The sequence below is a fragment of the Lissotriton helveticus genome, chromosome 3_2, assembly GCF_964261635.1.
Source record: "Lissotriton helveticus chromosome 3_2, aLisHel1.1, whole genome shotgun sequence".
Taxonomy (NCBI): domain Eukaryota; kingdom Metazoa; phylum Chordata; class Amphibia; order Caudata; family Salamandridae; genus Lissotriton; species Lissotriton helveticus.
Genome location: NC_136062.1, coordinates 264,394,853 through 264,417,647, shown reverse-complemented (window position 1 = coordinate 264,417,647; position 22,795 = coordinate 264,394,853). Strand labels below are relative to the sequence as shown.

General features: G+C 44.3%; 1 protein-coding gene across 1 annotated transcript in view; it reads left to right on the top strand.

The window, feature by feature from the left end:
• ADAM10 (ADAM metallopeptidase domain 10) overlaps positions 1-22,795 on the top strand; it is a 536,961-nt gene that overhangs the window by 480,763 nt on the left and 33,403 nt on the right. Inside the window, exons 11-14 of the mRNA XM_078685166.1 lie at positions 10,102-10,252; positions 17,058-17,241; positions 18,808-18,916; positions 20,781-21,001. Of these exons, the coding sequence (XP_078541292.1) occupies positions 10,102-10,252; positions 17,058-17,241; positions 18,808-18,916; positions 20,781-21,001 (665 nt within the window). The remainder of the gene's footprint in view (positions 1-10,101; positions 10,253-17,057; positions 17,242-18,807; positions 18,917-20,780; positions 21,002-22,795) is intronic.

Genomic DNA, 22,795 nt, shown 5'->3' with positions numbered 1-22,795 from the left:
CAGCAGTAGGGACCCGACGCATCACCGTTCTTGCGTGTAAGGAACCAGCACATCATCTTCCCTGCAACACTTTCATTGCATAGCGTTACGCATTGTACATTGAACTTAAAGTGTTGCATTTCACATCTAAAGAGAGCTAAGCTATTTCTACCATTTTAAAGTACTGTATTGTGGATTTTTGTTTGTGGTCTTGTGATAAGTCTATATAAAAATACTTATTGTGTGGTGTCCATCTGTAGTGTTGTCACTGGGTTACTGTATGTATGTGTTAACAAATGCTTTACACACTGCCTCTGAGATAAGCCTGCTTGCTCGTGCCAAGCCACCAAGGGGGTGAGCAGGGGTTATTTTAGGAGTGTACCCCCTTACCCTGACTAGATGCAAGGGTCCCTATTTGGACAAAGGTACCTACCTCTGCCAACTAGAGACCCCCAAATCTAACAAATAGTATCAGGTCTATAGATGAAAACCGGGACACTTGTTTTGGATGCTCCCAGAGCAGACAAACATTATTTTGCAGTGGCAAGATAAGCCATCCGCGTTGATGTCCAAGCAGAAGGTTGTGGCTGTGACCCCATTGAGTTCTCGGATGGGTAGATGTTATAATGAGTTCTCTAGTGGTGTGATGTGTTTCCAATTTTGGAGAGCCTTACATTACTCCCATCATGCCAGCACAGAGGGTCTTCCTTGGGTAGTCTTCGTCAATACACCTAATCCACAGGCCAGATGTGGCAAAGGCAGCAGTCAGTGGATGTTCTGGGCCACGTTGCAAGATTTTAATTAAGCTTTACTGCCTTCTGCTCTGGGTCTAAAAGTGAACCTTTTTGCTCACTTCTAGGGAAAGTTCGACTGAAATGGAATAAACGCAGTAACGCTGCCATCTTCTCCCGCTGTGGAAGCCCGAAGGTGAACTCCGGGCCCGCCCAGTATACTTGAGAGTACCTGATTTTAGTGTGTGACGTTAAGGACCTGAGTCTGGTGAATGAGATTGTGCTACAAACCTTTAACGTCTGGGCTAATTCGATATTAAAATTCCCATCCGCTGCCAACCTACAGATTAAACTGTAAATCTCGGAGTGGCTCATCGGAGCCACCTCAGATCTGGCTCGCTCTACTGAGTTATGTTTGGGCCAGAAAGCTCCCTTTAATCAAAGCATATTATTTATTTATTCGGCTTATAAAGCGCACTATCACCTTGCAGCCATCGTGGCGCTAAGCAACTCAAAGGCGGGGGTGGCTCAGAAACTAGGTCAGGCAACTAATTCTTGGGGAACAGCCAGGTTTTTACACTTTTCCTGAAGGGAAGGAGCTCCCTAATTTGCCTGATCTCCCAAGGGAGTCTGTTCCACAATTTCGCCGCTGCCACCCCAAAAGATCTACCCCCTGACCTGACTTTCCTAAATCTTCGTACCTTCACCAGTCTCGCCGATGAAGAGCGAAGCAATCTTGTAGGGGTGTACCAATCAAATTTTTTTCGCAGCCCTATCCCCTGAAGGGCTTTAAAGACAAGGCAGACAGATTTAAATTGCATTCTGTCTCAGAGGGAGCCAGTGAAGTTTTGCCATAGCTGCAGATGCGGAAGATCTTCTAGGCAGCCCTAAAACTAACTTGGCAACTGCTGACTGGATCCTTTGTAGTCTGTCCATCAGGAAGTTTGGGGAATCAAGCAATAGGGCATTACAGTAGTCAAGCCTACTGAAAATCGTACACCTCGCCACTTGGGCACGCGCCTGAGAAGGTAACAACGGGAAGATTTTGCGAAGGGACTTAATGATCGCAAAGCAAGACGCTGTCGTTTTTGTAACCTGAGCTTCCAAGGAAAGTTTGTTGTCAAACATAATGCCCAGGTTGCGGACAGTTTTTACTGGCCGAACTGTGGACTAAATTCCAGGGTGCCAGAAATTGCCAGGAAGGAGATGAGGGATCCTATTCGCGGCACAAAAGATCACCTCGGTCTTACCTGCATTAAATTGTAAGGAATTATCCTGCAGCCAGCAGGCCGTGTCCTGCAGACAGTTGTGCAACACCTCCACTGATGTCGAATCCTCTCCCTCAAAGGAGAGGATCAGCTGTGTGTCATCAGCATAATTTATAATATCGATGTTGTGAGTCTTGATGACCGCAATCGAAGGTTTTAAGTAAATGTTAAATAAAATAGGGCTAATTGCCGATCCCTGGGGTACACCATGCAACACATTAGAGAGGCAGATTGGAAGGGGGGAGGGACACCGCCTGCTGTCTATCCTGTAAAAAATAAAGAAACCATCGTAAGGCACCGCCTTTTACCCCGGCCTCACTCAATCTTCTCAGCAGGATTTCATGTTTGCCCGTATCAAAGGCGCCAGACAGGTCGAGCAGGATCAATGCTGCTGCCTGTCCCCTGTCTGCCCGCCTTTGCTTGGAAAGCAGCTTAAATAAAGACCTATTCTTGTTTGAATATGACCACACAGGTGTTGCCAGCTATGAAGTTATTTAATTGGAAAGGATATCCTATAATCCTACTTGGGAGTTAAAATATTATTGAACACATGGATAATTTCAAGAATTAAGATGCCATGGATTTCACACACTTTCAGAGCATCTATCGAATATCCACAGAATGCAAGTCATTAAATCAGGTGTCGAGATGGTTGAGATAAAAAAAAAACAATAGGTGGGGGGTTGCTTTTTGCAAAAAAAACTATTTGCAAAGTGCTTTTAGAGAAGTTAGTAATCTGCTGTTTATTTAAGTTCAAAACGCCTCTTCTTGAAGTGCTGAAAAGTACCTGAGAGGGTATAGAAATGAGTCCCTAGTAGGAAACTCCTACTTTCTGAAAATAATAAACCGTATCCATTCGTGAAGTAAACATCTCCTTAAGTGAGACTTGGCTTTTGGTCACAAATTTAGTTAAAGGTAATATCTTCTTAGTATCTCTTGTATTCGCCTCTGACACCCATAAGCTAATCTGTTAAGTGCTGACCGCTCATCAATTTCTTCTTTTCTGGGAAGGTTAAAGCTGTGTCTTTTCTGCTGGTTTCAGAGTTCCAGTTCTCGGTTACGGGGCTGAAGAAATCTCCCCAGTGGTTGTTTAACCCAGATGAGCAAGTGTCCCTTTCTTCTACAAGATGTTGAGCACTAGCAGGCACTCGGGTATCCATATCACAGCTAACCCTGCTGTCCTAGCTAGAAACGCTAACCCACACCTCTGTTGTGTTGCATTGGAAGGACATTGCTGTAATGGATGGATAACATGCACCCCCTATTCTCCAGTTTCGTAAGTAAAGGGATAAAAGACCTAAATCCACTCATTTAAGATGGGTTGATAGGGGCGTATTTTGAAACTCCATTATTTCATAAATAGTGAATCATTACGTAAAACAAGTGAAAGGACTAAGTGGTTATGAAATATTTGGCTTATGTGGAAGGAAGCAAAATTCATTCCCAAATTATTTCATTGACCGATTGGAAATATAACTTGTAGTGTAATCTGGCAAATTTACTATAACCTGCCTAAATCCCTACCTTAAGCGCATCAGTACTTAAATCGAATGTATGCGCCATTTGGTGTCCACTGTACATCATCACTTTAAGCACATTGTGAGAAAGTACCATCTTTCTTGCATAGTATGCCCCCACTTTTTGCTGAATTGCTGATGTACTTTGAGTGTGCCTGGGTTCCTGCTAATTGGGTACCCAGGGCCTGTGCTTCTTCCCTTAAACTGCAGTGAAGCCTAAACCCAATTGGCACCTCTGAACACGTCAGCCCCTGGTAAATGGTACCCTAGGTACCCAGGGCACTGTGACCAGAGAAGGCCCCCAAGGGCTGCAGCACTTATTGTGCCACACTTAGAGGTCCTGTCCCCTAACACACACACTGCCTTTGCAACCTGAGTGTCTTCGTGCATAACTAAACAGAGTCGACATGGCACACATCACTGTGTGCCAAGCCCACAAACACACTGCCCTGGAATACCTCAGTCACCCCTCTAGCTGGGTGCACTATGCCAGTGGTGTGGGCACAGGGGCATGAGCCCTGTGCCCCTACAGTCCCCAGGGCCATTCCTGGGCACTGTAAGTGCAGTGATGCCATTTAGAGTATATGTGGCTGGGAGGTTGTCATTACGAACTCCACAGCACTATAATGGCTACACTGAAGACTGAGAAGTTTGGTATCAAACTTCTCAGTACATTAAACCCACACTGATGCCAGAGTGGGATTTAATGTAAAATGCACAACAGAGGTCCACTTAGAGTTGGCCCCTGAACCTAACTAACACCCCGTGTCCTGACTGAGAGGCTGCCTAGGCTGCCACCCAGCAGACATGTTGCTGGACCCCTGGGTGGAGAGCCATCTGCTCTCCTGGGCCTGCAACAATGCACATCCTGGGACGAGGTGCTAGGTCTCCTCCCCCAGGATGGGCAGGGGAAGCTTCAAAGGCATGCCGTCTTTGTGAGCTTCTCCAGGCCACTTGCTGTACTCAGCAACTGGCCCCCCACCGGTTCTGACCCCACTCTGGCAGGAAGACAGGCGGCAAAAACAAAGGAAGAAAAGGGGGTGTGCCAGCCTCTGCCAGCCCCACCCCTCAGGTGGGGGAGGCGAGGTAAAGCACAACTCCGGGCTCTTGCCATTTTGACACTGGGGAGCCCTACCCAATCAGAGCTAGGCTCCTGTGCTCCTCCCACTGGAGAGTGGAAGGATAGGGGGTGTACTCACCCCAGGACAGGGACCCATTGGTCCCTGCCCTTGCCCTACCTGTAACGCCCCTAAATTTAGTATTTAGGGACACCCTGTACCTTCCTTCCTCAGATCCCGATTTTGAAACGACAAGGAGAGAAGACCTGCTGTGCAGCTGCTAACAAGAGGACAACACCTAATGACTTGGCCCCAGCCCTACAGGCCTGTCGACCCTCGAACCTGCTCCTGCTAAACCCCGGCGTCTCCTGTGGTCAGCAGCCTCAAAAACTCCGGAAGACCTGACTGCCTTGCTCATCTAAAGACTGGGACTCCCACGAGCAGTGGTTCTGGCCAAACAGCAACAACCCCTGGTGCCAGCCAGGAACCGTTAATCCAGCACACTCTGCACCCGCCGAGCCTGGCCTGTGCCTGAGTGAACAAAGACCACGAGGACGTGCCCCAAGACCACGAGGACGTGCCCCAAGCGACTGTGATCCCGAATCCAGCACCCAAGGACCCTCCTCGACACTCCTAACAACGCCTACGGCCTCACAAAAAGGGACCCCTCCAACCGCGACCAGCTGAGGGTAAGATTTCCCGACCCCAAAAGATAGCCCGGCGCCCCACGGTCCCCTATGCCCAACTACTGGGTGTCTACTTATCCTACAACATCTCAATTTACCTCTCAAAGTGGTGGTCGCACCTGAAGAACCTCCGTCCCGAGCTTTCAGCCTTTGTTCAACTTTCAGCTTTCCCATTGAAATACATTGGCCAACTGATGACCCAAAAGCACCCTGCACCCAGAAGCCCGAGTGCCACTGGAAGTGCAGCATCTGTCCTATCCTACTTCCCCACTTGCCCTGTGTAAGTGACCAGGAGCTCAGCTCCCACAGCCGCGTGGTCTGCCTGCTAACAGCCACCAACCAAAGGCCCCCTATCCTCCATAGGATAACATTGGGCCTACTCACTCTGCACCCGGCTGCCCCTGTGCCGCTGAGCGTGTAACTGTACTTACCAGACCCTAGGAGACCCCTAAGTCTACCCCCAGAACCTTAACTCTGCAAGCTGAGTACTTACCCAAAGACCGATAACTTGATTTTCTCCATAGGGTATCATTGGCTGGGTTTCAATCAGAATTTCTTCTAAGTGTCGAATTTTGCAACTTTGAAATATTCCTTAAAAATCGTCCGATCTTCGATAAGTGGGATCTTATAGGAATCACACAGATTAAAGATGTGTGGGGAGGGACGCAATGCATACATTTGACTCTCTCAAGCAACAATACAGCCTTCAAGATAGTGAGCACTACCGTTACCTCCAGATTAGACATGCTCTACTTACACATGTTCCTAGAGACACTACGCTTCCCGACGCTTCCCCTCTTGAAGATAGTGTTAGACGGACACCTCCCCGAGAAGACTATTTCACTAATATACAAAAAGCCTATAAATAATATGGAGGACCTGTTGGGACTCATCAGAACACAATGGAGCGCAGATGGGATGGACCTGGACGATGAGGACTGGCAAGAGGCGGTCTCCTCTCCGAAAGTGGTAGCGATTCAGACGAGGCTTAGACTAGTGCAATTGAAAATCCTCCATAGGTCATATGTTACGGGGCCTCGTCTGGTTCGAGTGGGGAGTGTCGGTGCGGGTGTGGAGAGCTTGGCACCTTTATGCATATTTTGTGGCACTGTACGGCGATACTGGGGACTACTAGGTGAGGATTCATGATGAGGTGCGGGATGTCATGGGGGTGGAAATACGACCAGGTGTATACTAAACGTTTGGGAACCCACGGATTTAATTGTCTACGGTAAACAGTGGGTAGCGATGGCATGTATGATAGCAAAACGAAATATAGCTCAGCTATGGGGAGGCAGTCCGCCGCCCCGTGACCCATTATTTTTATATTGTGTTCATCATTCTGTACATATGGGAAAGTAACAATGATCAGTGAGAGAACTGCTAAAGTCACCTGATGTTTTTCTTTGTTATTTTGTTAAATAAAAAGAATTTTAAAAGAATCGTCCGAAAATAGAAATTACTCACCTGCAATTAGAAGAGATCCTAGTGCTGGATCTTTTAGCCCCGCACTGACCTTAAAAAGTAACTATAACTGACTTACCGTTAACTTATTTTCCTCCATAGAATAACATTGCTTGGTTTTGACCAAAATGTCTTCTAAGTGTCGATTTTCAAGACATACACATATTCCTTAAAAATCGCCTGTGTAACAAAAACTATTTCTTTCAACTGTTTACAGGAAATGCACCAGGTCTGAATCCAGGATCCAGCCCTGAGTAACAAATACATTAGTAAAGTGATTTTACTGCATTTACCTAAACTTCCCATTGAGCTCAATGTTAAATTGTGTTTAACTTGTGTTGCATATTGCAACAACTGTATCTATTGCATTTTAAAAGCCTATTGCTAATTGAAAGTATTCTATTGCAACATCTCATTCTGAGAAAGTATTTATGACACCTACTTGTGATTCTAAATTAAAAACAACTATATATTTTTATAAACAAACCAATTGGCCTAGAGTTCAGTTCTTGAGTGTGTGAGACCATTTGCTGACTGAGTGTGTTCAACAAATGCCTCTGATACTGCCTTACTACTCGACCAAGCTACCACTTTAGAGCGTAAGGTTATATCTAACTTTAACCTCTGCCATAGCTCCTGGAGACTGAGGACTCCGTGCACACTGACCCTTACTTTGGTGCAGTATGTACAGAGCCTCTTTCTTACACACATCATAAATCCACTGTAGACATCACAAATCCTTTATTACATTAAAAGCTGTCAGTTGCCCGCTATTTAGGTATAGAGCAGTGTTAGACCTGTCTGACTTTTTGCGTAGTCCCTCCAATTTATTATTTATTTTGTCCCCTTTTTGCCCCTCATGCCTTTATTTATTTTTGTGTCCACTAGATTTTTATGGTGTTGGCCTGGGGGGATAGGTGCTCTTTTTCCCTCAAACAGTCACCTCAGTTTAGGTGCCTTTCCTGTCAGGGATTTACTGAGTTTCACAAAATGGTGGCCACCAACTGTCCCCAACTGCCACATCCTAGACTGCCCCATAGGTTAACATTAGGCCTTCCAGAACTTTCTGGACCCTACTGGACCCTGTGTGGTTTGGCTATAAAAGGGCAAGGGTCAGGGAGCCATTTTGTGTAGTACAGGGAGTTGGAGGAGAGAGGCAGTGGTGTGAGGAGGAGGACGCACTGGAAGCAGTTAGTTTGTCCGTGTGATAGACAACCACTTCAGGGAGACGTTCCCCCTCTGGCCCCTGACCAAACCCTCCCAACCGCCTTCTTCTTCTGTGAAATTGGCCCGGCTGTGGCGGAAGACCCCCCCTTGAGCCCTTGGCCCCTCTTTCCCCCGTTGTCCTAGCTCCTGCTGGGGACCTTCGCCCTACATTCCCCTGGTAAACTTCACCTACCAGCGTTTTGGTGGAAGCGGATTGGAGCGAGGTGTGGCGCCCTGCGCCTCCAGGAAGCTGCAGTAGAGAGGCGAGTGACAGCGGAGCTTGTGCGGCATTGAGCACAGGAGGAAGTGAGCGTTCGACTCTGTGCAGTTCCAATAGTGCGGCAGGGTGAGGAGAGAGAGCGCAGGCCCAGAAGCGGTGTCAGGGCAGGCGAGCAAGCAAGTGAGGCGGCGCCAAGCGGGAACACTAATCACCCGCGCCTGCGCTGCCTCGCATCCTGACAGTGAGTAGTGCGTCTTGCCCGGGAGCCGGAAACCCAGATTGCCTCAGCCCAGACGCCGCCCCCTGCGAGCCCAGGCGTCTAGGGCGTGCTTCGTGAGCGGAGTAGCAGCGGAGGCGGGAGAGCTGAGGGGAACCGAGTCAGCGCCACCCTCCGCTCCATTATCAAGTAAGGTGGAGGTTTAAGGGAGGAGAACAGCTTGACTGAGGGGATCTCACGAGAAGCGGAGGAGGAGTTCTCTTGAGCCCTTTATTGGAATCACCTGACCGAACCCTCCCTCATTACCCGCTATTTCCTGGGGATCTCCGTGTTGAGTCAGGAAGGGCCCGGGAGAGCCGGAGACAAGCCTACGTTTAACAAGCTCAGAGGGAGGCATTTATGAAAAATCTCCACAGTACTAATTGCGGAAAGTTATAAACTTGAATGCTGAAGTGTGAGATTCTTTTACAGAGGGGGAGGGGAAGAAGAAACGGTGACCTCATTTTATTTATCTATGTGCAAGTGATAATTGAGCTATAGAAACATTCCATTTGAAACTTGAAACTGTCATCTTGGGGTTACTGATCTCTTGCGAGGAGGGTGTTGCTCTGTCAAGGGGAGGTAACCTTACAGGGTTCTAAGACCTGGACATTTCTAATGTGTTAAACTGAAGTAGAGGAAGTGTCAACGTTGTGGACGTTCTGGTGATATAATTAGAGAGCCTCCACTGGGGTGAGAAACCTAACACTGTAGAAGACCAACTTCTTTTGAACTGAATTCTACTGAGGTTATATGTCAACTGGAATCTTCTGACCAATTTGTACAGTATATTGAGATGTAAAATGACTGAAGAGTAGATAAAATATTTTTATAAAACAAGCTCGTATTTTTACACAAACATTGGTGTAGTGTCATTTTTGAGTGATATTGCATTAGATTACTGCTGGGTGGTTTGCAACCTTTACACATGTGCCTCTGTTGATATTGCCTTACCCTAGGCCAGGCTACCCTAGGTGACCTGACATATTTAGGTTCCAACAAGCAGATAATGAGGAGAAGGGCAATTAACAGCTTTTAGTAACTGACAGTGTTAAGTGAATAATGCTGCTGGAACCAGCCCCCTCATTTCTGCCAACACAGGCATGCTGGCCAACTGATCTTTGCTGTGGTTCTGCCCTTTGCCCATGTGAATGTGGCTTCGCATTATAGTGCTGATCATTAGAAATGTAGGATTGTGAACAGCAAAGCACATAAGTCAATTAACATGACTATTTGTCCCTTTAGTCAATCATTGCAGACTGAGAACAAAGGTGTTTTTATGACAGTTCACATTTTAACCCCTTCACTGCGGCGGCTATTCCGCCGCAGTGCTAAGGGGGGCGGCCGCGCGGCGGGCGCATGCTGGTGACGGAACCGCTCCGTCACCAGCGTCGGTTGCGCTGTGCTTATGACGGAGCGGTTCCGTCATGGCCCACCCTGCTCAATAGAACGCTCAGCACAGGCGCTGAATTCGCGCCGCGCATGAGCGGCGAGCGGGCCATGACGGAACCGCTCCGTCATCAGCACAGCGCACCCGCAGCTGATGACGGAGCGGTTCCGTCATGAGCGTGCAAGGGGTTAATGTATTCGTTCGAATGTCCATTGTAACACATTAACTGGACATTTGCGTGCATAGCTTTGGACCCGATCAGGATGCAGACCTCTGATTGTTGTTGCTTGGTGATTGAGCTGAGGTGTTTTTGTCTTTCACCCTAGAATCTGGCCAGCCTATCTGTGGTAATGGACTAGTGGAGCAAGGAGAACAGTGTGACTGTGGCTACAGCGACCAGTGTAAGGATGAATGCTGCTATGATGCAAACCAGCCAGAGGAAAGGAAATGCAAGTTAAAACCAGGCAAACTCTGCAGGTACTCATGTTTTTCATTCGTATTTCTGATCTTGTCATAGACTTTGTGTGGAAGATTAGAAGTGTTTGTGTGAAAATGCTACATGTTCGGCTTTTTAACCTGTGAAAAGTGCCCCTGTGTACCGGGAGATTGTTGCAAACCAGCCATTTCTATGGTGCCATCTTGAAAAGTACGTCTAAAATGTATGAACCAGTCCATCCGTATAAACCTTCCTTCGCCTGCCTCATGCAGCAGGCATGCCCAAGGTTTTTTTCTCTTCTAGGACTGGCTGCTCGTTGATGCCGCAATGTTCACATTTTTTCTTTTTTCTTTTTTTTGTGGATTAAATTAATAGGAAACCAGTTGGGTCAGTGGAACATTTGGTTCCTGTATTAGGTTTTGCTAACATAGTTTGCTTTATTTTAGTCGATTAACTAACAATGATTATTTCAGCCAGCTACATATTACCGATTTCCTCTTTTTCTTTGATGAACCGAATAAGCAACTTTGTGAAGGTGGAGTGACTTCAAAAAGTGCTCTAGGTTCGCAGAATATTTAAATACACATTGTAGGGAAATTTAAGTTTTCAGTCTCAAACAATGTTAATTAGTTCACTCTCACAGTTGCAGTTCATCAACTGAATGTTTGCTGTTTGAATATGTCCACTAAGCGCAATGCTAACTGCACATAATCTGAACTGCACAGCACCAATGCTTCCTAAGGTCTAGCGCCTCCTTCTGGTGCAACCTTGAACAGTTCTAAGAAACTAGTCAAGGATTATCGGCTTCCGCCCCAACTTTGCAGCCTAGCCTGTCGATTAAAGAAAAACACTTGCCAAAATTTAGAAAGCAGTAGATCGACCTTACACATTTGGACATAGGCGATTTGTAGCTTTTCTTAATGCTTTGTGAATTTTATGGTGAAATCTGTTCCATTTGTTATTAAAAGTGTTTTCCAAGTAGTAACACACAGCTATGCAAACACTTCTACAGTATATTAGTTGAATAAAACAGAGACCTTACATAAGGAGGAAAGTGAGAATACAAAAAGAGACCAACATGGTAAAACAACAAAATGTTACTTAAAGTGTAACTGCTAATTTTGTCCAGTATCTAGTGATCTTAATCTGGGGATTTTGTACCCAGTCAATTTATGGATATTATTAAATGGTGACCACTGTACGAAATAATGCTGGACATTATGTATATAACATAAGCAAAACAAAGAGTAACAAGTCTTGGGAAAGGATTTGATATCTATGATTGTAGCATTAACATTTGTGGGAAAAGTTGAGAATTGTGAAGTCAGACAAGGATAGAAGACAAGCTAGTCCCGAAAAGGAGGTCTAGAGAAGCAACAGCCACTCTGACTTTTTCACAAATATGAAGCAGCAATTTGCAGTCTGAGAATGCAAGACCGTGACACTGTTGTACGTCTTGATTTTATTTTTCAAACTGTGTCACAAAAACGATCCGTTGATGAACTGTAACCTCAATTCGTGAACTACTTCTTATGAAATTAATTTAAGGGTGCGAGACAGGAGTGCTCAGCCCCACCACCCTACAATGTTGTTGGTTCAGAGGGGGTCTATGGATCTATGGAGTTGACCTGCAAGCTGTAGAGTAAGGTTTTGGTGATGGTTTGATGAGATTAAGTTGGGCTAAAGCGGTTTCCATCATGGGGGGGCTACTCTTTTTTCCTTTTCCTTTTCAAAATTATTTTATGGGCTTTTAGGGGTATAGAAAATGAATAATCACGTTGTATACAGTGCTTAGAAAATATGTGAAGTGGGGTGGGTGTCATGGGTGTGACATAGTAAATACTGTATACATAAAAGCATAAATGATCATAACCACAATGTAATAGAATGTAATGAAAAATGGGAGAAGAGGAAGGGAAGAGGGCAAGGTAAGAGATAAAGTTCCATGGAAGATAACATGAAGCAAGAAGGGGGTACCGTAGATGCGAATTTGGGAAGTCTGAGCGATGTATAATGGAACACATTAGTAATAATCTGTATAGTTTATGTATTGGCTTTGTTGTGGCACAAAAGTGATTGTGTATACCAGTGCTCATTTAGTGGTATGCTTAGAGAGAAGTTAGAGATGTGTGTTTTAAAGTGGCTTTACTTTTGGGATATATAGGTATAGTTTATTCCATAATTTGTGCAGGCTCTGGGGTTTGAATTTGTTATTGAGCATTGAGTTGTCTGCACTTCTTGCGAAGCATGCCCATGCCCAAAAGGTATGGTGGCTTAGATTGTCGAGTGATTTCTACTCGCATAGAATGTTTTTGACTCATTGTTAGTAAGAGGTCTAAGAGACTCATGTCCTGGGCTTTTACCTGAAAATCACCTCCTCTGAAGACTTCACTTCACTCAACTCCACCCTGACGAAAATTCAACACTGACTGAGAACCACCTCGTGCTCAACACCTCCAAAACAGAATTCCTTCTCTTATCTCCTCCTAATCACACCCCCAAGATAGAACTCTGGATGAAACCCCTCACTGCCTTCAACCACTCTCCTCACATTATTGATTCAGCTAAATCTCTCGGTATCACCCTGGACATGCACCTAAACATGAAGTATCATGTTAGTAAGGTGTGCAAGGGTGCTAGCCACCTGTTGAGGCTACTGAGAAATCTCAAACCATTCCTTCCACAAGATGACTTCAAGCAGCTGGTTCAAGCTCTTGTCTTGCTGAGCATAGACCATGGCAGTGCTACACTGTGGCCTCTCCAAATATACCATGGCCCTGCTAATGACTTCCTTGAATGCTGCTGCCAGATTGATTACGGGTATAAAAAGAATAGCTAACATATCCCCTGCCCTAAAATCTCTAAATCGGTTGCCCAAGGAAGCAAGAATACAGCTAAAGATTGCCTGCTTGATTCACAAAGCCCTCCATTTCAAACTCCCCAGTTACCTGGCTCAAAAGATAGAATTATCTGGAGGGGGAGACCATCAAGTAGTGCGAACTCTCTCCTCTTGAAACAACAGATTTTTCGCAAAAAGAGAACGAGGCACGGAGCTTTCTCATGCTCGGCCCCAAAGATCTGGAACTCTCTCCCACTGGAAGTCCGCAGAATCTCTAACATGGCTGCCTTCAAACAGGAAGTAGAAATAATCCTAATGTACAAGTTCTTGCCTTAAATGGTCATGGCTTGTCTGTTTTCCTCAATGCCCTTTTGACTACATACTTTATTGATCTAATACCTTGTGAAGCTCAGGGTCATCAGATATACCCTATTTGGTAATGTTTGTTCTTCTCCCAGTATGCTATGGCATTAACTGAATATGATATTCTTTGTTACCCCCTTTGTCATATTTCCTTTACTATATTCCACACTTCCAAAGTGTGATGCGCTCGGATACCCATCTGGGTCATGTTCGCGCTATACAAAACTTTATAGATAGATTCAGATCAGGGATGTGGGACCACATTCCTAGTGTCACTGTATGGAAGTTAAAAGGAATCTCTGTATCCAAGATTTATTTTCTTATGTTTTGGATCTGTTTCTAAGATGACCTAAACTTCTTACAGTGAACTAGCTTGTGACTGAGGGTGCCTGGTGATTTGTACGAGTTCCAGCATTGGTCTGACTCAAGAAGACCCTATTTTTAAAAAAACCATTCTGTTGTCAAATGAGCGTTGTGTAGAGTTTTCCTTTGGTGTAGATATGTCCGTTATCTCTGCGTCCCCAGCAAACAGGAGTTTAGCAATTTTGTGATTACCCAACCTGGGAATGTCTGAATTACTTTTTTCCCTCTACGTATTCACCAGCATCATTTTGGTAAGATCGAAGAGTAACCGGGCCAATATGTACCTCTGGCAAACTCATAGCTACAGACCTTTTTTTAGTGCATTTGCCATGCTTTCCCGTACTTGTCTTTGGGTGTAGCACCGTTGGACAGGAACTTTATGGGTACAAGCAGTACAAGGCAGAGCAAAGGTTGATTGACAGAATCAAATGTTTATTTTTGATTAATTGTCATCAACAGTGAGGAATGTCAAAGGTGACCGTGTTTGCAGCAGATAAATATAGCCTTGTTGCTTACTCAATTATTGCTACCTCTTGTTAAATCTGGCTTGGAGATTACTTAGAATGTTGTCTGCCTAGATTACTTAGAATGTTATCTGCCTATCCTTGCATATGATTTAAGAGAGCGTTACCATAGATTTTATCTACCACAACAGAGAGGATAATAGTTCATAGTTTGCTGGATTGGAGTGATTGGACTATTAATAGACTGACCATAATTGCTGATCTCCATGTGTGTGGTACCAAAAAGATAAGTGTTGAATACTTCTACTTGGAATGGCCTCTTAGAGGTTATTCGTCGCTTTGGGTTGGCTAATCGGACCACTTAAGGTCTATTTGCCTTATCCGGTGCCTGGCTAGAAATAGTGGGAATCTGAAATTCCATCTCCCTAGTGGTGATGGACAAAGTGTGGCTTTCTTTACCATCTGGCATTTTCCATCAAGCATCAGTCCCTGTTGTTTACCTTGTCATTACCCGTTGAGTACGTTGACTGAATTGAACAGTTAAGCTCCAACACCCATTTCTAGGTAGCAGTGCCTCGTTTGGTACCCTATGTCACAATTTTCCAGATATTGTTAGTTTTATTGGACCACTGATCTAAATCCTCCCGATTCTCTTTGTTGCACCTTCCTTTTCGTTGCTATTAGTGCTTTTTACTCAGGTCTGTAGGAGGGTAGACCCAGGTCGTCCATAGCTCTCTGATGTAAAGGCCTCAGTACTTTATTGTTCTTTTTTTCTTCTCCACAATTTAAAGATTATACCATTCATACTCCTGTTCATTAGTATGGGTGTTGAAGTTGAGCTGTCGATTAGTATTGTGCAAGTTGCACAATCATTCTCTCAAATACCTCTATTGCTTTTCTGTTAGGTAAGGCATCTTAGTAATGGTTTATTTTTATCTAGTGCAAACTTGACCCGAAGGTATCGGAGCGCTTTACACGAGCACCATTTACGTTACAGAAGGGCACATCCATTTTTGTTAGGCACGAGGAGATTAAGTGATTTGCCCAGAATCACAATATGTTGCACGTCCTTGCCGAGACTCAAACCCAGTTCCCCAGATTTGAGGTTGACCGCCCTAGCCGTTAGGCCGCATTCTCTCCCCCAAGCTTGAAGCCAACTGTGCTTTACCTGCCCCCTCTTCCATCGCAGTGATGTGTAGTCAGGGATCCTGGTCTGTTGGGGCTGAGGAAAGATGTCATAGATGTTGACAGAGCTGGCCCGAAGAATCATTGCTGCACCAAGCCTGCAGAATCTAGCTACAAAGCAAACATAAGGAGCTGATGGACGGAGCGCTGAAACTTTTTAGGCACTCTCCCCTAGCCACAGATCTGGGTTGAATCCATTATTGTTCTTTAGCTCACTTTGCAAACCCAGTTCAGACCTAGCCTTATGCAAATCAGCCTTTACCCTATTCCTCATGGTAATAGTCCAGTCCGAGCCAGGTCTTCCCTTGACTGGAAACCAGCATCCTGTGACCGGTTTCTGGGTAACACCCCTCATCAACCAGGCTTCCTTGATTCCGGAGGCAAAGTGAGCAAGGGACCCACGTCTGGGACTACTCTGCCAACTTAGGGAGAACAAAGCAAACATAAGGAGATGATAAATGGAGCGCTGAAACATTTCAGCCCAGGGCCGCCACTGGTGCCTCTGCGATTTCCCCCAGCTCCCCGAGGTTAAGTGCACAAGGCATGGTGAGGCTTGTAGAGAGAATGAGAGGGAGAGAGGAGGAAGGTATAGAGAGAAATCTGAGAGGGAGAAGATGGAAGGGAAGAGAGTGAATGGATGGCAAGAGAGTGTGCATGAGAAGACGAAGGGAGCAGGGTTGGTTTGAGCACTTCTGCCAGGGCTGCTTTTGGTTTCCTTGTCCAGCCTTGTCTGTCAGCGGTGTCTTCTGAGTAGTATGGGCGTTGGTGGTTCTGGTGGTAGTGTGCTGTATTGCTGCTGTAACGTTATGCCAATAAGGCTGGAAGGGTATAGTTACTTCCTTTCAGCTACAAGGGTAATGGGAGGGACTGCTTATCATTTACTCAGCATCAGTAGCACTCATTGGCTTATTGGGAGATTTTAAATGCAAAAGAGTACTTTTCTGTGCCTGTCAATTAAGAGTGCAGCCATATTCATTCTTTGAAGTAGCATCAGCTAAACAGAGTCAGCACTCATTGAACTGTGTTAGTTACCAGGGATACATTTAATGTGTTTGGAAAATGGAAATGAAATAGTAATTTCTATTGCATCATTGATAAGTGAATATGGGCATCTCCCTCCTGATAATTATCTGTCTTGAAGCGTTTCCCGCCAAAAGTGCAATCTAGTGCCCAGTGTGGAAGGTGAACCTTCATTTGTTTGGAATTTACGCAGTTCCCAGGATGAGTGTAGACAGTGCCATCCTCACCTTGTGTCTAGGCATTGCCCATAAGGCGTATTTGGACATATAAGTAGTACATCTCTGACCAAATTGAGCATCTTATTCACATTTCAGTTCTCGTTCTATGATTGTATCTGATTTAATAAATTATCACGCACACTACTTTTAAAACCGAATCTTGGTGTCTATGAAAACATGGAATAGTTATGATGGATCAACTTTCCATTTACAAAAATATGTGAAATATTGTTGTCTTATTTGTTCATTGTAGTGTGTCGAAAGTAAGTCTGTGTCTAGCTAAGAGATTTACTGTGTGCACTCTGCAAAAGTAATCGATTCTGAAGAAAATACGAATTTTGAATGCACTACTGGTTGCACTATAATTTCCATTTCTTCTCCCTCTTCCTACCAGTCCGAGCCAAGGCCCCTGTTGTACTCCGCAGTGCAACTTCAAGCAGAGGACGGAAAAATGTCGCGAGGAATCAGACTGCGCAATGATTGGGACCTGCAGCGGTTCCACTGCCTTCTGTCCTACCTCTGTCGCAAAGGAGAACTTAACCGACTGCAACCGGGGCACGCAAGTTTGCATCAAAGGGGTAGGTGTCACCACAGGCAGCAAGTTTGGTTGCAGACTCTACAACACGTTACGTTAATGTGAGTGCAGCATGCGTCCAAATTAAAGCTTGGGTGGAGTTTTTGGAGTTCTGCGACACAGAACTCCGCAAAGTGCATAATAAACTCCGCTATGCGGAGCACCATGAGCGGCGGAGTGTTAGAAAAATGCTGTTCACTGTAATTTGCAGCGCTGTGAAATTATTACAATCAGCACCATCCACATTGCAAGCAGACGCTGCTTCCTTTTTGCTTCTCGGGTAGATTTTCTACTCGAGTGGCAGCTTTCTCACCGAGAGTGGTCGCGAGCATATGTGGCCACTAGCATTGAGAAATCCGATCGCCCACGTTGAGAAGTCTCGCCGGGGGGGTGGATTTCTCTCGCTCGTCAACTTGACGTTGACTTATGCGAATGAGGGAAAATCTCGCCACAGGATTGATTTCCCTCGCTCGCGCTCGCCAACTTGACGTTGGCAAGCCTGAATGACAAAAAATCTCGCCGGGGGGGTGGTTTTTCCTCGCTCGCCAACTTGATGTTGATGCAAGCGAGGAACAAAACTCTGCTCTGCTACGTGGATTTTTCAGAACTCCGCGAGCCCTTGCGTAACGCCGAGGGCGGAAAACTCTGCAAAGTCCACAAACGGAGTGGAGTTCACCGCCCAGGCTTAGTCCTAATGCTATCTGTAGATTAGTAATATCCTGACATATACAATTAAAGGAAGCCTAATAAAGTACGTGCACAGTTATTGAGCATTTTAAAAACATGCATGGCTATCCGTTAAACCACCTTATAATGAATTGCCTTGTCTGAGTGCCTATATGAAAAAATCTTCAGATTACTTTCCTGCTTAAACCTTTTTTGGCTCATAAGGTTAGGTATTCTCTGTGGATGTTTTTACCTCGGTATATTGCATCTATCCAGATCCCTCTGCAGGAAGTGTTTTGGTTATCCTATAAAAGAAGGCTTGAGTAAGGGTCACATTTTTCATCTTCATGTACGCCTCACGGAAACCTAAGAGGCCTTTAAAATGTGTATTAGTGAGTCTTAGGTATTATTCCATATAGCAATTAATAATTTTATAAATATTAATATGTGTTGATATTTTTCGCAGTACTGGGAGCTCGAGTTTAAAGGTCAGTTACTGGCTAATAACTGTCCATGTTGTAACAGTCCCGGTGGTCAGACCAGTTCCTGATGGCACTGTCCTTTTGGAGTATTCCATGAATCACTGTCTCAGTGAGCACTTTGAGGCTTGCCACACCCCTTCCTGCCCTGCCACCATAATATGACATAAGAAGCAAGATCAGGAGGTCATAAGAGTTTCTCCTCTGTGCCCGAACCCCCACTCCTGCACCACAAGCACACTATTTTAGTGACTCCCCGGTGTGATTTGACTCTATTGTGTGTTCGTTCCCACCTTCACTGGCCGCCTTTGTTAATTTTTGTTTGTGGATTATGTAACAGCAAATATTTAAATTTTAAAGTACACAGCTATGACTAAACAAGCAATATACTTATCTAATTGGCTGTTTTTTTCACCCTACGACAGCAATGTGCTGGGTCCATCTGTGAAAAATACAACTTGGAGGAGTGCACGTGCGCCAGTTCAGACAGCAAAGATGACAAAGAGTTATGCCATGTGTGCTGCATGGAAAGAAGTAAGATTTGCTGGATACAGGAGTAATCGATTATAATATTTTAAGTATCTTCACCAGTTTATTGTCAATGTCTCTGCAGATGGATTGCGAAACATGGTATTGGAGTTTGTTCTGGTGCTGTTTTTTTAGCTTAATTTTTAAGGAAATTATCGGTTCATTCATGAAGATTAACGCACTAGAGACAGGTGGGCTGTGCAAATTTACGGATGTGCATTGCAATGAAATTCACTTCAGACTACCTACACATACTAAAAAAACGCGCAATGCTTGATTTTGCACCCAGACCACAAACTGTCCAATTTTTCTGGTTCTCCCTAACCAAAGAAGGTCCAAGGCGGAGCCGGGAAATGACACTATTTGCCAAGATTACAGGCACTTGGTATTTGTCTTTCTCTTGACCTCGTTTTACAATGCAGTACCACAAAAAGTATACAAACGGCGTAAACGTTTAAAAACGGCTGTTTTTCTGGTTCACCTGCGGAGGGAATTTGGGCTGTAGTTGTAGCACAATTTTGCTGTGCCCATGAATTACAAAAAAGCCCATGATTTCACTCTTTTTTCAATTCGTGAATAGGGTGGACTGCATGGAAATTGAAAGTTAGCCGGCTTACCCGCAGGTTAAACAAGGGTAGTAACATAGACTAAAATGACTGTAAAGTGAAATTTATCCTTTTGATATTTTTATTTTATATTTGATGTATACTCAGTTTTGTACAAAAATGTTGTACCTCTGTGGCCTCATCTTGCTGAGAACTGTTGGCTGTGCAATTGCTGGGCCCTCCTTACCTGGCACTCGCCATGATTTTATAGGGTTTGGCGCCACATGAATAGAAGGAAAAACAAGGCCTTGTTTTTCCACTCCCAGATTTTTTTTATTTGCAGATACTCTGTAGGTGCATATATGTAATTCTCAAATTCTGATCACAATTGCTGGAATCAATGCTCTACTGACCAGAAGACTAGACCATGCAAAAGTCAGTGAACAATCTTGCCCTCAACCTCTCTCCCTGCACTCACATTACTCATCATCTCAAAGAGCACTACTGGCTACTAATCCACTAACAAGAACTCTTCAAACTCCTCATGCACACATACAAACTCTTATGCAACATTGACCCCACGTACCTCAACAACTCAATAAACTTCCAGAAACCTACCAGACACCTCTGTCCCTGCACATCCAAGCCTCCTCCTAAGTTCTGTATTAAACTGAAGTCATGAAACCCAAAGGCATGTCTTTTCACCTAGCCTGACCCTGCCTCGGTCCATACAGTTCCTGCTAGAGTGCCAGGGAACCCGCCAGGGTTAGTTGTATGCTATACAAATACACATACCATAACAATATACTTGGTATTATGGTATGTGCCTGAATTGCTGATGGTTCGGTCCCAGAAATGGCACATGCAATTAAGTTTCAGCAATATAAAAGGTGCTTAATACATGCACAATGTATTTTTTACACTTTCAATGGACTCCGGTTCTGCAATTGTGCACAGATACGCAACTGTCCTCTCCACTGCTCACCATGGTCATTGACAAGCTAAATTTTCCTCACCGCACCATTATTCAACTACATCTTTGCCCTGCTTAACATGAACAACACACCTGCACACAGACACACATTCTACCAGCTCCCACACCCAGTGCTAATACTTCCTTCCCATTATCCATTTTCTTCACATGCATCTGTCTGCTGCTAAATAAACACCTCTGTAAAAGATCACAAAATGAAGCATAATTTTATGCTGCTTTCCTATTCCACCACCAAGTTAATGTCGATGAATTAATGTACATGTTTTAAATTGATCAGCGCTACTTCTACAACGTGATCAGTTTCATGTAGTTTCTCTACCATTATTTTCAGTGAAGCCTCATACATGTAGCAGCACCGGGTCTGCTCAATGGAATGCCTATTTCACTGGCAGAACCATCACCCTGCAGCCTGGATCGCCTTGTAATGAGTTCAAAGGCTACTGCGATGTGTTCATGCGTTGCCGATTGGTTGATGCCGACGGTCCACTTGCCAGATTAAAGAAAGCCATTTTTAATCCAGAACTCTATGAAAATATTGCGGAATGGATTGTGGTAAGCATTGTTAACTTTTTATGATGTATTTAAAATTTGAGATGCAACAAATGTTTGGCATGTTCTGGATGACATATCTTGACTGTTTATCAGTGATTCAAAATTATAGTTCTAGTTGAAAAGCTGTAGTAATTTGTCTCTGGGCAGATAGGTTAAGTTCACCCCATGAAGTCCAATAGAAGACTTTGCTGATCATCTGCAATAAGTTTGAACTTCCCGGTAAAAGGACTTTGCTTTTTCATTGGTATTTACAACTCCACATAATCTATTTTGTTTGTGGTAGCCCTGGAATGGTTGCCTTGTCATGTCTGCAGTATTAATCAATCGGGGTTTTTAAAGAGCATTACTCGCCCGTGATGGTCTCAGGAAGCTAGAGGGGGGCAGCTCCGTAGGTCATTCGAAGAGCCAGGTCTTGAGGTCCTTTCCAGTATGTGAATCATCTTTTCTGGAACACTGGATGCCCTTCTTGAAACAAGTGTTCACTTGGACATTCTTCCGTCTATTTGTTGAAAGATTCCCATAATTTGTCTTGCTGCTTTCTTTGTTTCAACTTGTACATTTCTTGCCTTCCTAAAAAGAGTTTGGCTTTCATAACAAATGTTTGATTCGCATGTAAGTGATGTACCTTGGTTTGTGTCTGGGTGGTTTACCAGAGTCTAGATGTCTCCTATTGCTTTCTTCCTGATAGTCAAACGTCAGAATGGGTTATGCTCCTGCCCTGAACTGTGTCTGTGCACACCATGTGTTGGGTCACTCTCTAGAACGGTGGTGTTTGTTGGTAATCAGACCAGTTTGAAATACTCAGTGTAGCTTGAGCTTGGTTTATTCAGAAGATTCACATGCGTCAAACATCTAACTTCATCAGAGGTGCATCGCTTACATAAAGATTTTTGAAATGTAAATGCTTCTTTACTTCCTTCCCTTTTTAGTCTACTGTTAAACTAAGAAATTCTTCGAAGTTGTTTAGGGATGTGTCTGCATGTTTTCTGTTTCTCTCTGAACCCGTGTCAGCTGATGTTTTATCTTCTTCATAAGGTGCTCCAGGAAACTGACATTTAGGGCGAATTGCATACATTAGCTAACCATCTGTTATTCGTTGGTAAATATTGTAAGAATCCAAAATCTTTGTTATTACAAGTGGAATTACAGCAAGTGTTTTGTTAAAATATTTCCTGCAACGTTTTTAGTAACGAAAAAAATCTTAAGGTTTGGCAAGTACGTTGTTAGTTTAGGAAAAAACTGATGAGAAGTTTTACGATATTCCTGTAAATGACAAATCTCTCCAAGAAAGTGAATCCGAAACAAACTAAATCTTCTCTACACTGGAACACCTTGAACCTAAAATCTCTACTTCGAAAACTGCCCCTAAAGTAATTTCTATTACACCGGGTAGTACAAAATCTCTTGTGAGCAATGTCTGCTCTTTCCTGTATTCAGTTTTCCTTTTCCATAGAACAGAATATTAAAAATAATAAAAATCTGTACACATCCCTTACCACAAATACTTCCACCACCATCTTTTACTATTTTGTTCCCCCTCAACATGGTATCGTATCACTAACAAAGTGTCTTCCGCAAAAAAGATCAGTTTCTGCAACAGTATGCTGTGAGACTGTCTTCCGACTGGCAGTGCTACACTCGCCTGAGGCCAAGGCCAGGAGTTGCAGCAGTTACACCGAGGCAGGCACTGTATTATCACATGAATAACTGCTGTAAAGAGCTGCACTGAAGCAAAACCAGAATCGCCAGATGAATATTGGCTGTGACCATAAACCATTGGGGCTAGAAAATCTG